The 15,176-nt window shown below is 44.8% G+C and overlaps 1 protein-coding gene across 1 annotated transcript in view; it reads right to left on the bottom strand.

Annotated features, from left to right (window-relative positions):
* Nucleotides 1-15,176, bottom strand: part of Prkce (protein kinase C epsilon) — a 530,068-nt gene that overhangs the window by 110,540 nt on the left and 404,352 nt on the right. The window contains exon 11 of the mRNA XM_026783064.1: nt 5,512-5,666. Coding sequence (XP_026638865.1) covers nt 5,512-5,666 — 155 coding nt within the window. The remainder of the gene's footprint in view (nt 1-5,511; nt 5,667-15,176) is intronic.

Below are 15,176 nucleotides of genomic sequence, written 5' to 3'. Positions count from 1 at the left end.
CATCCAACATCAGAACAGGACACACACTCAGCCTCTCTGTGTCAACCTCAGACTCAAACCCTTGACAGCCCTTCTGTTGGCAGCTTGGGATGAGGCCAACAGGGTACACAGTGATCCCCTGGTCCTCCTGAATCTGTACTATAAGACATGGAAAGGAATGAGATGGCCTTTAGAGTAAAAAAAAAAATGCATGTAAGGAATGCTTCAAACAGAGACTTTTGGGAAATACAGCCTTAGGAAGCAGCAAGTCCCAGACTGGAAAGTTCTAGAACAGAACATGCCCGAATAAGCAAGCACTGAATACCATGGATGAAAAGAGCGCTGTCCTATGCCACCCCATGTGAGCACTCTCTTGGGTGTAGCTCTGAGAGACAGGGACAAGGTCAGCAGAGGGATCTGCCAAACACTAACTTAGAGAGATACTATCTTGTTTAGGAGACCTTAGCATCAGGACAGGCTGGAAGGGAGGGACAGTTGCACAAACGGTACAGGTCATTATCCTGAAGATAGAAAGGAACTTCTCTAGAGCTGCAGTTCCCAGGAGTGGTGACTTGAATGATAACGACCCCCACAGGCTCATAAATTTCCATGCTAACTCCAGTTGGTGAAGTATTTGAAAGGATTAGGAGGTATGGCCTTGTTGAAGCAGCTGTGCCTTTGTTGGAGGAGGTGTATCACTAGAAGCAAACTTTGAGATTTCAGGCCTAGCTGTGTGTACACAGGGCCTCTGCAACCAAGATGTTTACCATTTTAAAAGCTCTCCAGGACAGAAAAGGATTACAGATACACAATAGGACAGATCAGACATAAAAGACCTCTAAATAAGACACAGTGGGAAAGATGGAAAACCCAATCTTAACCTTAACAGTGAAATCCATACAACCTAGTCTTGCCTATCTGTAATATAGATTCCTGCCTCACCCCATATGTCATACACAATAAAATGGCCATCCAACATCAGAACAGGACACATACTCAGCCTCTCTGTGTCAACCTCAGACTCAAACCCTTGGCAGCCCTTCTGTCAAGGTACATAGGCTTGGGAGAGAGAAGAAAAAGAATACAGACAGTTATAGAGGTAAATGGTTTATAAAAATAAATAAATAAAACAAAGTATTTAAAGAGACAGAGTACAGTCAGAGATTAAAAGGAGTAAAGAAAAATAAGCCATGTAAATATGTAATATACACAGAGTCTGCATTATGTATACTATTGTGTTTTTCTTTGAATTTTTTGACTATGAAGGAGCTAAGTACAGAGAGACATTTCATTGTATGGACTGCTAAGATAAACCAGCATATGTATCTTATTTTAAAGGTATTATGACTTCAGAATTTGGGTCTAAGGATTCGTTGTTTTGGAAAAGAAGTTCTTCTTTTGTTTCCACAAAGGATGAGAACCTGTGGATTTCTTCTAAACTAATGTAGTTTGATGGTCCAAGACCCCCTGAATGATCTCCATAAATACCCCCCAAAATACTTTGCCCAACAAAAAGCAGGAAGCAGTTTGGAAAGAACTATGCCCAAATTCCCAAATATTGTTTATAAATGTTTGTTTACACTTAAATGAGGATATGCTATAACGATGGATACTTTGCATGGTCTGGATCTTGGCTTATTGATATAAATTTAAGGTCATTTTTGTTATTTATATATTTCTGCTCTTAATTAAGGTATTGTGTTTTTACAGCTCATTAAAAATGTAATGTATTAAATTAATTAAAAATACAGGTTAATAGTCATCTATAATAGTCTATAACAGTCATCTATAATAGTCTATAGTAGTCAAGCTTGTAGTCATGTTAGTTAGATTTTCTAGATGTACAGAGATATATTTCAGATGGATAGGTATTCTTCAAACCTTTAAAAGATTGTAAAATATGGCATTTAAAGTTTTTTAAGAACTTAGGACTTTTCATAACAATGAGACAATTTGTTCCTGGCAGCACCAATCTACTTTAGGAGGATGAGGGATATTGAAGAGGCCATTTGGGCAAGAAACTGCTCTTGCCTGAACTACTTAAACTGGACTTGCAGGACCCACAGAAAAATGACTGCTAAAGTTGCCTAATAAAGGTGAGACAGTCCTTTGGGGTTCCTGCTTTATGAAAGAGTCTGCCAGACATTCTGCAGGATACAGAAGAAAATTACTGACGAACTGCCAATATAGGCAGAACTGTCTTTGAAACTTCCTGCTTTGTGGAAAAGTATGCTGGATATTATAGGCCTGTAGGCTGAAGATGGATGCTCCAATGTCACAGAAGAACTTTGGGTGACTGTCCAGGCAGCAAGAGGTCTCTGTCAATTCTAGAGTTTTGGAAGTTGCTTACAATGCACTTCTTGTTTACTGGGTAATATTATATCCTTCTGAAGTCTTTGATGGAGTTGAAGAATAGATAGTTATAATTATAATTTTTCTTAGTTATGATAAAAGATAAAGTAGATATAAATATTATAACTAATTCTTGCTTGATAACTGTTTTGTTGTATGTAATTTTACTATGTTAAAGTTAAAACCTTTCTTTTTATTTAAACAGAAAAGGGGAAATGGTGTGGGAGGTCCTCCTGTATATGTGTTGCTTTTGTTGGTTAATGAATAAGGAAGCTATCTTAGGCCTGTGCAGGGCAGACTAGAGCTAAGCAGGGAAAACTGAACGTGGAAGAAAGAAGGCAGAGTCAGAGAGACTCCATGGAGCCACCAGTCAGAACCTTGCTGGTAGGTCACAAGCCTCATAGTAAAATATAAAATAAAACAATGGGAAGAGCTAGGTAGCAATACGCTTAAGTGATTGGCCAGGCTGTGATTTAATTAATACAGTTTCTGTGTGATTACTTTGGTTCTGGGAAGCCGGTAATGAAAAAGTGGCCTCCTACAACAACCAACTATTGTGTACACCAACATATAAGAATTTAAAAAAACACTACAGGTTTAAGAAAAATGGCCCTTTGAAGAGCCTGAAATTTAGTGAACAATGGTCTAGACCAGCAGTTCTCAACCTTCTTAATGCTTCAACCCTTTATTACATATAATTTCTCATGCTCATGTTGGGATGACCGCAGGCATAAAATCATTTTGTTGCTACTTCATAACTGTAATCTTGTTACTGTTATCAATTGTAATATGAATATCGGATATGCAGCATATCTGATATTCAACCCCTATGGGGATCATAAGGTTGAGAGCCACTAGTTTCATTCTTGGACACATGGCCAGTGGTGGATGCACCAACAGAACTAAAGGTGATGAGACCCCCAGTGAACCACATTCTGTATGCTCCCTTCCCCTCCCCACCTGATGGGGGAGAGTCTTCTGCTTTGTGTTAATTTCATTGGTTAAATAAAGAGACTGCCTTGGCCCTTTAATAGGACAGAAAATTAGGTAGGCAGAGTAGACTGAACAGAATTCTGGGAGAAAGAAAGCCGAGTCAGTCAGTCGCCATGATTCTCCCACTCCAGACAGACGCAGGTTAAGGTCTCTCCTGGTAAGCCACCTTGTGGTGTTACACAGAATATTAGAAATGGGTTAGATCAATATGTAAGAGCTAGCCAATAAGAGGTTATAACTAATGGGCCAGGCAGTGTTCAAAAGAATACAGTTTCCGTGTAATTATTTAGGGGTATAAGCTAGCCATGTGGGAGCCGGGGCGGCCGGAACGCAGCCTGCTGCTCCTCACTACACCCACCAAGTAGGTAAACTTGTGAGTTGCCTCTAAACAACAATACAGCACAACAAAGACAATATGATGTCACTACTCAGGTGATAACATACTGCGTGAGAGGCATGGGATTTTTTTTTTTTTAATGAGCTGTCCTGTTCTGGCTGTTCTTAAATTCCTGGGCTCATGTGATCCTATTGCCCCAGACTTCTGAGTACCTAGAATTATAGGTGAGTACCATTATGCCCAGCAGGGGCATACAGATCTTAGACTCAAACCTGCTTCCAAGGTTACCAGAAGGGGAATCCCCTTGGGTGGGCCCACTCGCCTTTGAGAGGAGGTTCTATTCCTTCTCTGAGTTTAGAAACTCTGAGAAGTTAAGCCCTTCTCTCCAGCTAACCTCAAGCAAGCCTCGTCAGCTATCAAGTCTTAAGAACTAAAATTCTGACCATCAGCATGTGACCTTGGAAGAAGAACCCAGACTTCATATGGGAAGCTGACTTAGCTGTCACCTCCACCACAGCATGGAGATACGGAGCATTAGAATGGTTGAGAAGCTGGGAAATGAGTAGAGGTTGTTCCCAGACTCCAAGGCTGTGTGGTATGAGCCAGACAGCAACATGAAGTACAGACATGGATCCCCATAGGACAGGCTAGAGCCATGCTTCTCAACCTGTGGGCCGTGACCCCTTTCACAGGGGTCACATACCAGACATCTTGAATGTCAGATATTTACATTATTATTCATAATAGTATAAAATTACAGTTATGAAGTAACAACAAAATAATTTTCTGGTTGGGAGTTACGACAACATGAGGAACTGTATTAAAGGGTCATAGCACTAGGAAGGTTGAGAACCGCTGGTCTAGAGTGCAGTCTGCTGGAAACATTGACCTCCCCCACCCCAGTGCTCCTGCCCCAACTTTATGAAACTGGAGACTAGCAAAAGGAAGGGAATCCTGGGGTGAGCTTGACCAATATCTTTCAGAGAACAGAGATTCAAGAGCAGTGAGAAGTACTGAAGCAAGAGCCTGGTCAACTCTAGCCTAAGGCAAAGCCGCTCCTCCACCACCCAGTTTTGGAAAAAGGAGGAAGCAGAGACCAAGTAAAGAAATGAATAGTCACTGGGAAAAAGCAACTTTAGCATCCTTGTTGCTGATTTTCAGTATTTACTCCTCCCTCCCAGAATTCCTGACCTCACAGAAGAGCCTGCCTAAAGCTCTTTTACTGGAAAATGTGTGTGTGTGTGTGTGTGTGTGTGTGTGTGTGTGTGTGTGTGTGTGTGTGTTATGCTGGAAGGGGACTGAGCTACTAGCAATAAATAAAGGACTGGACAATCTGAAAAAAGTCACTTCCTGTTGGATAATGTCTAGTTCCCACTCCCCACCCCCACGCTTGGAACATAAACCTCCAGCCCTGCAAACGACTCCTCCTTCCCAGAGTCTATTGACTGGAGACAGTTAAGCCAAACAAACTCAGGAAAGGGCAAGAGATCAGGAAGTGGAGGAAGTTCGTGGCACAGGAGGAAAAAGACAAGAGAATGCCCTGATGTTCGAGGAAGAGGGTGGAGGAGTCAGAGGAGTGAAGGCTGCCTCAGGATCACAGAGTCAAGACTTTAAATGTCACCGCTCGAGCATTAAATCAAAACAGGCATAAACAGCCGGTCAAATCTCCTGGGGCCTTTCAAATATTAACATTCATAGTGATAAACAACGCCCCCTCCCCGCCCCAGTTCTCTGTATGCAAATTGGAACAAACAGCTGCTGGGAGACCTGCTGCACAAGGACCAGAGGTAGTTCAAGGGTCTGGAGAAGTCGGCTTTTGTTCTCTGAGGAGGAAAGAGAGAAGAGGCTACCTGTAGATCACGCCATGCTGGTGGAGGAACATGAGAGCAGACGTGACCTCTGCAGCATAGAACCGGGAACGAGGCTCGTCGAATTTTCGGGACCGCTGAATCTGGAACATGAGGTCTCCACCGTTTACATATTCCATGACGAAAAAGAGGCGATCCTGGAAGGAGAGAAGAAAGTGCTACTTAAGCCAAACCCGGGCAGCATCTAGTTAGGGCTAGCTATCCCCTGGGGATCCTCCAGGGGCAAACAAGGCCTTATGGCAGGTGAAGGCTGATGGAGTATTCCAGAGCGAGACAAAGGGAGGAAACACTTGAAGCAGGGTGTCAAGGGCTGTGTCAAATTCAGTCTTTGGGGATGGGGACATAGCTCAGTTGGTACAGGGCTCGTCTAGCAACCAAGAAGCACTGGGTTACACTCCCAGAAGCACACAAACTGGATTATGGTGCAAGACTGCAATCCCAACTTTGGAGGCTGGGTAGAGGCAAAGAATGCAGAAAGCCCTTACACCAGGGGTTCTCAACCTTTAACACACTTCCTCATGTTGTGGCCATACCAACCATAAAATTATTTCATTCTATTTCATAATTGTAATTTTGCTATTGTTATGAATCATATGTAAAATAAAAAATCTGTGGGAGACCCCTATGAAAGAGTTGCGCAACCCCAAAGGGGTTGTGACCCACAGGTTGAGAACCACTGCTCTAGGCTTTTTTCTCTTAAGCACAGCCCCAGGAAGCTGAGCCACAGTCACCCACCACTCAGGGTAGCACCTCCTTATCTGTATCTATGACAACATGAGGAGAAAGAAGCTCAAATCCACTTTGCACAGTTCACCATTTCCTGAGCAGCTAGCATGTGGGATGGCATTGGGGAAGGGCTTATAAGCTGTGTGGTCTTGCCGGCCTACAGTCAAGGACGGAGATGGGACATGGGCAGAGTGGCAGAAAAACACAAAGGGAACTGAGCAAGGTGACAATACATGGTGCTATATGAACTAGAAAACCAGGGAGGAGCCTAGAAGGAGATAGACCTTCACCAAGTCAGGGGCAGATACCTCACCATGGAGCAGAGTGAATATGTTTAGGACAGCAACATGACCAGACCAGAGGGACAGCAAAGCTAATGGAGGTCTAAGAGGTCAAAGAGACACAAGGCATCTTATTCCCCCAACAACCCTTCTTCTTTCCCCCTCAATCTTTCTCATGTCTCATATTGTCCAGGATGCCCTAAAATTTACTATGTAGCCAAGAAGGATCTTGAACTTTGATTCTCCCACCTCCACTTCCTAAATGCTGCAATTAGAGGTATATGCTGCCATGCCTGTTTTGTGTGTGCTGGAGATCAGTCTACCAACTAAGCTACTTCCTCGGCCCTGGATACATTCTTAGCATAGAAATGTATTCTAAAAGAAGCTCACAAAAGGACATCATCTTCCCCTAAGACTGAATAAAATCATCCACAGATAGCTCTTCATTCAGGAGGCATGGCTACTTCACTTTTACCATTCCTTTGGCAGACAGTGCACACTAATCTCTTCTGTGGGCTACGTTACTGGCATTCAAAGAGGACCCAGGGTAGGATTTCTCTTCTGTTTGTCTCATATTTCTTCTCTCTGTGGTGGCTTGAAAGAAAATGGCTCCCAAAGGAAGTGCCATTATTAGGAGGTGTGGCCTTGTTGGAGGAAGCATTGCACTATGGGGGCAGTCTTTGAGGTCTCTTTTGCTCAAGTTTCCCTTGGTGTGACAGACAGTGTACTTTCAATTGCCTTCTGATCAAGATGTAGGCGGCACCATGTCTGCCTGCATGCTGCCATGCTCCCCAACATGATGATAATGGACAGAACGTCTAAACTGTAAGCTGGCCCCTCATTTAAATGTTCTCTTTTCTAAGAGGTTCTGTGGCCATGGTGTCTCTTCATAGCAACAGAAGCCCTAAGTAAGACATCCTCTAAGGATGTCCCCTGCTTTTTCCCCAGCACATCAACTTGTCCTCACAAGTTCATGCTACCTTGTTGACTGTTCAATTGAGCCAGTGGTTCTCAATGTGTGGGTCATGACCCCTTTGGGGATCAAATGACCCTACCACAGGGGTCACATATACATATCCTACATATCAGATATTTATATTACAATTTATAGCAGTAGCAAAATTAGAGTTATGAAGTAGCAATGAAATAAATTTATGGTTGGGGTCACCACAACATAAAGAACTGTGTTAAAGGGTCGCAGCATTAGGAAGGCTGAGAACCACTGCTCTAAACATTCCTTCCCATTCATATCCTTAAGACCGATAGTGCTCAGACCAACTCCCACCCAAGGGAGTCAACAGCTCTAACAGTGGGACCAAGCCACTCATTGTTAAAGACCCAGGTGATCCTGATATCCGTCCAGGGTGGGGAACCACAGACTCTCATCCACCTGATTTCTACCAAGATATTTTTACAACAGTAAAACTTAAAGAATACTAAATTAGTTCTCTTTTTTCATTTCAAAGATTCCTTCTACGGTGTAAATTAAAACTACTTTGAGATTCTATCTGACCCCAGTCACAATAGCTTGCTATGGGACAATGGTCTTGTACTCTGTAAAGATTTGTTACTTGTATTTTAATAAAACACTGATTGGTCAGTAGCCAGTCAGGAAGTAGAGGCAGGGCAATGAGAACAGGAGAATTCTGGGAAGAGGAAAGGGTCAGTCTACAGTTGTCATCCAGACACAGAGGAAACAAGATGAGAATGCTTGCTAATAAAAGGTACCAAGCCATGTGTCTAACACAGACAAAAAATTATGGGCTAATGTAAGTTATAAGAGTTAATAACAAGCCTGAGCTAATAGGCCAACCAGTTTATAATTAATGTAGATCTCTGTGTGTTTCTTTGGGACTGAAAAGCTGCGGGACGGGGAGGGACCGAAACCCCTGTCAACAATGGCTATCATCAAGAAAGTAAACTGTTCTAAGTCCAACAGATGTCGGCAAGGATGGGAGAGTGGTGGACACACCACTGGTTGGGGATGCAAACTGGTGAAGCCACTGTGGAAGTCAGTGTGGAGGAGGTTCCTCAAAGAACTGAAAATAGAACTCCAATAAGATCCAGTCAGATCATTGGTGTGTACCTGAAGGTCTGTATATCCACGTGCCAGAGAGAGCTTGTACGTCCAGGAAGACTGGTGCCCTATTTGTAACAGCTAAGACACAGAACTAGCCTATGTGTCCATCAACAGCAGAAAATGGGGTGCACACACAATAGTTTAATTCAGCTGTAAAGAAGAATCAAATTGTGTGGAGGAAGAAGGGGTGTGAATGAAGGGGGAGAGGTACAAGAGAGAATAATGGGTGGGCATGAACATTAGTGTGTCAACCTGGTATGACTCTCAGTGAAGGACAGCCTAAATAGGCTAACATGTGACCACATCTCTGGAGCTGTCCTGATGGCCATAAGAGATGTGGGAAATCTCAGACTCAAAGCACAAAGCTCCATCCTCTGGTTTGGGGCCCTGGTCTACGTAAGAGTAGAGAAGACTGGCTGAGTGGTAAGCATGCATGCTTTTCTCTCTCCGCTCTTGAAAGTGGATGTCACTGACTGTTTCACGCTCCCACCACGCTGAATTCCCTGGTGGGATGGACTGTACCCTGGACTCAGAAGCCAGATCAGTCCCCTTCTTCCATAAGATGCCTTTTTGGTAGGACATTTCATCATAGTAACAGAAATAAAATTAAAACAGCAGGGGAAAAAAACAATTTTAAATGTTTTTGCTTATACATGGAATCTAAATTTAACTCTGTGTGTGTGTGTGTGCGTGCGTGTGCGTGTGCATGTATATGTGTATGTGTACAAGAAAAGCAAAAGAGGGATCAAAAAGAGGAAGGAAAGGGATTAATAAGAGAGGGGACAACCGTAAATAATGGTTAAATATGAAAAAATACAATGATATATGTACAAAAATGCCTTCATGAAGACTATTATTCTATACACTAAAACTTAATTTAAAGAAAAGAAAGGGATTCTTCCAAGAACAAACACCTTAGCCATCCACATCACTCAGAGGCACACGAGAGCAAGGATCCTTGCAGCCCACGCTGTTTCTGATTTGGAACATCGACATCTCTAACAAGGTCTCAGGAGATGATGCTGGTCCAGTGACCACATTTGGAAAACCTCTGTCCTAGAGGCCATGGGACCAGCCTTTTCCAAGGCAAGCACAGACACACTGCTTGTTCATACTGCCCCATCAGCTGGACAATTGTCCATCAGAAATAATGGCCATAATGTCCAGCGAGTAGTGACCAACCCCGAGCTTAGGCTGTGACCACAATGGAGGATTTGAAGAATCCAAATCTCTAAGGGAAAACATCTCCCTCTCCTCTTGTAGTCTACCCTGACATTAGCCACGTAGTCCTCAGGGTGGAGGCTGCAGAGTGTCAGAGGGGAGCACCCACCACAACTATAGCCCTCACTGGATGCCTGAGCGTGGGCAAAGAATCTGCAAAAATGAGGACGCAGGGTCTACCTTAGGGAACTATGCTTTACTTTTTGTTTTGCAGTACCCAGGGCTCAAATTGAAGAGTCTCGAGCATGCTAGACAAGCCACAGCCCTAACCCTAAATTCTATGTTAAAACGCCCAGTTTGTAGTTGGTGCTCCATGAGGATTAGCCAGGCCTATTGTCACTGGCTGTACTGATAGCTGTTATTACTGCGCACCTCTTTTCTAACCTTTCTCCAGCTTTCTTCCCTGATTATCTCCGCTTCCAACAAATATCACTTCCCTCAGCCCTCAGGCTGATTTCCTCCTGTTGAGTCTATGTCCTTTCCTGTCCCTTTTCTCTTTTCTGTGTCACCTCTGCCTCTTTTCAGACTTCTCCCTGCCACCATGAAGTGCCGAGCTCACAAGGCTGGACGCTGGGCCTTCCTGGTGGTGTGAACTTATTTATGTACACCCACAGCTTCCATGGCTCTCTGCATGGATGACTCATTTGCTTAGCCCTAGACACCGTCTGTAAGTTCCAGACCCTCGTGTCTGCTTCTGATCCCCCTCCAGATGCCTCTCAGGCACTCAAACATGTCAAAATGAACCTCATTGTCTTCCTCAGCAAGATGGTCCCACATGGAGCTTCCTGTCTGAGGTCCAGGATTCACCTTCAGCTGGGTTTTCAAGCAGCCATCTTTAATCGTCCCTCCGCTACCTCCCCAACACCCCCCACCAGCCCTGCTGCTCTTGCCCACTTCTCTTGGTCTCCACCACTGCCATGCTGACCTCTCGGACTCAAGCAGCTTTTCTCTCTTGTCCAGAGTTCTGCTCTGTTAGGAGGGTTCTGCACTTGTCTCAGCTTCCTGACCTGATGTTAGTCATGCTGTAGGTGGAGGGACTTGGCTAAGATGGAAGATGATTACAGTCTTCCATATTTCTTCCCCCACCCTACTGCTATTAATACGTGTGTGTTGTGTGTGTGTGTGTTGTGTTGTGTGTGAATATGATTACACTCTTCCATATTCCTTCCCTCACTCTACTGCTATTAATATGTGTGTGTTGTATGTGTATATGTGTGTTGTGTTGAGTGTGTGTTGTGTGTGTATATGTGTCTTATGTTGTGTGTGAATACGATTGTGTGGGTGGTGTGTGTGCACAAGCGCACTGTGAGTATGTTGTACACGCACATGAGTGTGTGGGTATGTCGAACCATGAATGCCTGGGCGGAGGCCAGGGCAAGAGATGAAGCATCTTCCTGTTTCATTCTCATCCTATTACCTAGAGATGGTCTCTCACTGATCTGCAAACTTGCCCTTTAAGCTAGACGAGCTGGCCAAGGCAGTGTCAGGAGCTGCCCCTCTCTGCCCATCAATACTAGAGTTACAGGCATGTGTAGATATGTCTAGAACCTTACATGGGTTCTAGCGATTCAAACTCAGGCCCTTCTGCTTGCACAAGGCAAGCACTTTCATCCACTGAGTAACCTGCCAAGAGCTCCTTAATTCTTTTAAAGGCTTGTGTTCCTCTTAGGACGAGCAGCAAACACCTTAGCACACTGTAGGACTCATATGATCTTCTGAGTCACTTGCCTTCCAGCTGTCCCTTATTCCTTCTGCCCTAGAACCTCATTTCATGTTCTTGCTGTTTGGAATGCTTCCCCTTCTCTCTGTTCCACAATGAGCTCCCCGTATCTCCTTACTGCAAAGATTTCAGTGCCATCAATGTTTCTTTGGGGAAGCTGTCCTTGATTTTCCTGACAAGATCCACTCCATCTGTCTTTGTGTTATGTCCCGCGTTACAACATTCAGTTGAAGGGATGTCTTATTTGCGTGACTAGGATTTTCCCATTACCTCTGTACTGGCTAGACTTATGTCAACTCAACACAAGCAATTTCACTTTAGAAGAGGGGACCTCAACTGAGAGAATGCTCCCACCAGGTTGGCCTGTGGGCAAGCCTTTGGTGTATTTTCCTCACTGATGGTGGCTGGGGCGGTGTGGGTGGGGCACTCCAGCTCACTTCGGGTAGTGTACTAAAACTGGCTGGCAGTCCTGGGCGCTGCAAGAAAGCAGACCAGGAAATCCACAAGGAGCAAGCCAGTAAGCAGCACTCCTCCCCGGTGTCTGCTTGAGTTCCTGCCTTGAGTTCCTACCGTGGCATCCCGCAGTGATGGGCTTGTCCACTGCAAGCAGAGATAACCCTTTTTCTCCTTGTGCTGCTTTTGGTCACAATGTTTTCTCACAGTGAGAAACTTTAACTGAGGCAGTCTGTATGCTCCAGGAAGGCAGGGGCTGTTGGTAGCTCTGCAGTGCTTCTTATAAGTTTTTTTTTCTTTTTAAGGGAATTAGAAGCCCCAAAGGGAAATTTTTGTCATTCTCTCTCTCTCTCTTTTTTAAATGTGCTATAGAGCTGGGCACGGAGCTTAGTATGCAGGACCCTCCTGAGTTCTATACCCACTACTGCGCCAACAGCATTCAGCAGGCGGAGGCAGAAAGGCCAGAAGTTCAATGTCACCCTAGCCTAACCCTGAGTTTGTTTCCTATCCTCTCCGTCAGCTGGGAGCAAATCTCACACAGTAGGTTCCTAGCGCATCTATGCTGAGTGCTTGCATTTTTCCCTTTCCCTTCTTCTTTCAGTTTTTCAAGACAGGGTCTCTTCATGTAGTCTTTGCTGTCCTGCAACTCACTCTGTAGACCAGGCTAGCCTTGAACTCACAGAGATCCACCTGCTTCTGCCTCCTGTGTGCTGGGATTAAAGGTGGGCACCACCACTGCCCATTCCTGAGAGCCCGCCATATACCCCCATTGTTAGACACCCCAAAGGAACCGGGTGTTCCCGTGTTATTTCGGAGCAGAAGAGCTCAGTCCGTTTTGAACTTTCTTTTGCATCTGCTCTCTTCCCCACACGGCTCCAATGACTCCACCGGAGCATTAACTACGGACCTCTTTACACATCAAGCCTGCTTTCTTCCCCCACAGGGCTCCTATGACCCCAAAGCATAGCTATTGACCTTTTGACATGTTAGGGATGCTTTCTTTCCCACGTGGCTCCTATGACCTCCTCCCCACTGCAAAGCATAGCTACTGACCTTTCTACATGTTAGGGATGCTTCAAAGCAAGGCGAGCTTCCCCTTCCCTCCCTCTATTCAATGTGGGTTGCCGCTGACCTCTGACACATTTGAGAAGGGTGTTTTGATGCAAAGGGAGAAGCTCAATCATTCTGGGAACTGCTTAATTATATAAACTGAAATCAAAAGAAAGCTGGCAGGGCCAGCGGCTACTCATTAATCTCCTCTTGGCACCCACAGAAAACAAAACCAAAAACCAACTTCCTGGTAGAGTAAGCAAATATGTTTTCTGAGGTAATCAAAGGTGTGAAAAGCCTATTCTACACCCACCTCCCTTAATCTCCCTTGACTGTCTAAAATGTTACGGTCTTATGATAGCGAGTCAAATAATAAAAACTGCAAAGAGATTATGTGTCATGGCCATTTAGGGCAAGAACAGGGAATGAATGACCAACCAGTTGGAAGGACCGCATCACGGCTCTGAAATTCCCACTGGCCTCCTTTTTCCAACTCACCCACCTTCTTGCCTTCTAAGGTGACCCCAGCTTGCAGGCTCGTTCGCCCTTGACGTATGACAGATAAGACAGAGGCGTTCCCTCAACAGCTCGGCACGTCCTGCCAAGGGGGTTTGTTTGGACACACGTTCTCCACCGTTTGTTAGATGTTTATAAGCACGGAGATTCTATCTCGTTTTGACTTCACACGAAGGCCCAACAGGAGACTAGACTTGGAACGGTCCGCCTTTGATGAACCCGTGATGACATCAGAGCCTTCTCTAGTGTGCCCAAGGGAGTCCTCTTCTTCTCTCCAATCCCACCCAGTGCTGGGGACACAAACCATAGGCTTATACGTGCTGGGCAGGTGTCCTACGATTGAGTAACACCAGTCCTTCACTCCACCTTCTGAACAACGTCATCCTACCCTACCTCACCTCACGTCCACATATCTAGGTCGGGGTTCTCAATCTGTGGGTCAAGACCCCTTGAAAGTCCAAAGGACCCTTCCACAAGGGTCGCATAAGACCACCAAAAAACACAGACATTTACATTACAACTCATAATAGTAGCAAAATTACAGTTATGAGGGGGCAATGAAAATAATTTTATGGTTGGGGTTCACCATAACATGAGGAACTGTATTAAAATGGTCACAGCATTAGAAAGTTTGAGAACCACTGACCGAAGGCATCAACTCAGCAGGTCTTTCTTAAATATGCGGCCTGCATTTTGGTATCCAGGGGAACCAGAAAGTTATATAAATTATGATTCTGGTATCCAGGAGCTAGGAATGTAACTCAAGAAACCAGAGGGCAGTCCCATCCACTAGATGAATTCTTCAAGAACTAAGCAGGTTGTGAAAAGCTGGGGATCTGGCCTGAATCTTCTTGGGTATTTGTCACTTAGGCCCTACCATGAACAGGTCACCATGAGAAACAGTTATATATCAAGTTGGTCTACCTATTCTCCAAAATACAAGTGTATGGTGGAACTGGCCATGGCTGTGGGATTTGGTTCAGATTCGCCTGACTTGGGGCAAAGACCAGTCCTATCTAGAACAATGTGGGGCAGAGGAGGGGAAAGTCTGGAGTAGAGAACACAGCCCGAGACTGGAGGCAAGCAGAAATGAGCACGCGGCAACAAGAGGGTAGGACCACCCACTAAGCGATCCAATCCAAGCCACCCCCAACACCCAGGAAGCCGACTCCTAGGAAACATTGTATCCATCCGGACACCAAGGTAGAGACAGACTACAGGTGGGGCCGCAGGAGGGCTCTGAAACCCAAGTAGGAGAATGGGGATTCTAGAAAGCTTTTAAGTTGTAAAGTTACATAATTAGAGCCAACTTTAAGGGCAATCATCTCAGAAGCAGTGCCTTAGAAGCAAGACAACTTAAGAGTTGTTCTACCTATCCGCAAGTTTGGTGATATGCAAGCATGTGTATGTGTGTGTGTGCACATGCATGTGTGTATGTGTAAGCAGAAAACCATTCTCTCTAGCAAATTTCAAGAGTCTGATACAGCAATTGTAGGGACTAAACCACACAGAAAAGCTCTGGGATGTAATCATCTTACATTGCTGAAACTAACTCCCAATTCTGTCTCCCCTGGTCCCTGACAACCACCATCTTTCTCTC

This window comes from Microtus ochrogaster, chromosome 16 (assembly GCF_000317375.1).
Source record: "Microtus ochrogaster isolate Prairie Vole_2 chromosome 16, MicOch1.0, whole genome shotgun sequence".
NCBI lineage: Eukaryota > Metazoa > Chordata > Mammalia > Rodentia > Cricetidae > Microtus > Microtus ochrogaster.
The sequence above is the reverse complement of the archived record's forward strand: the minus strand, read 5'-3'. Positions and strand labels throughout refer to the sequence as shown.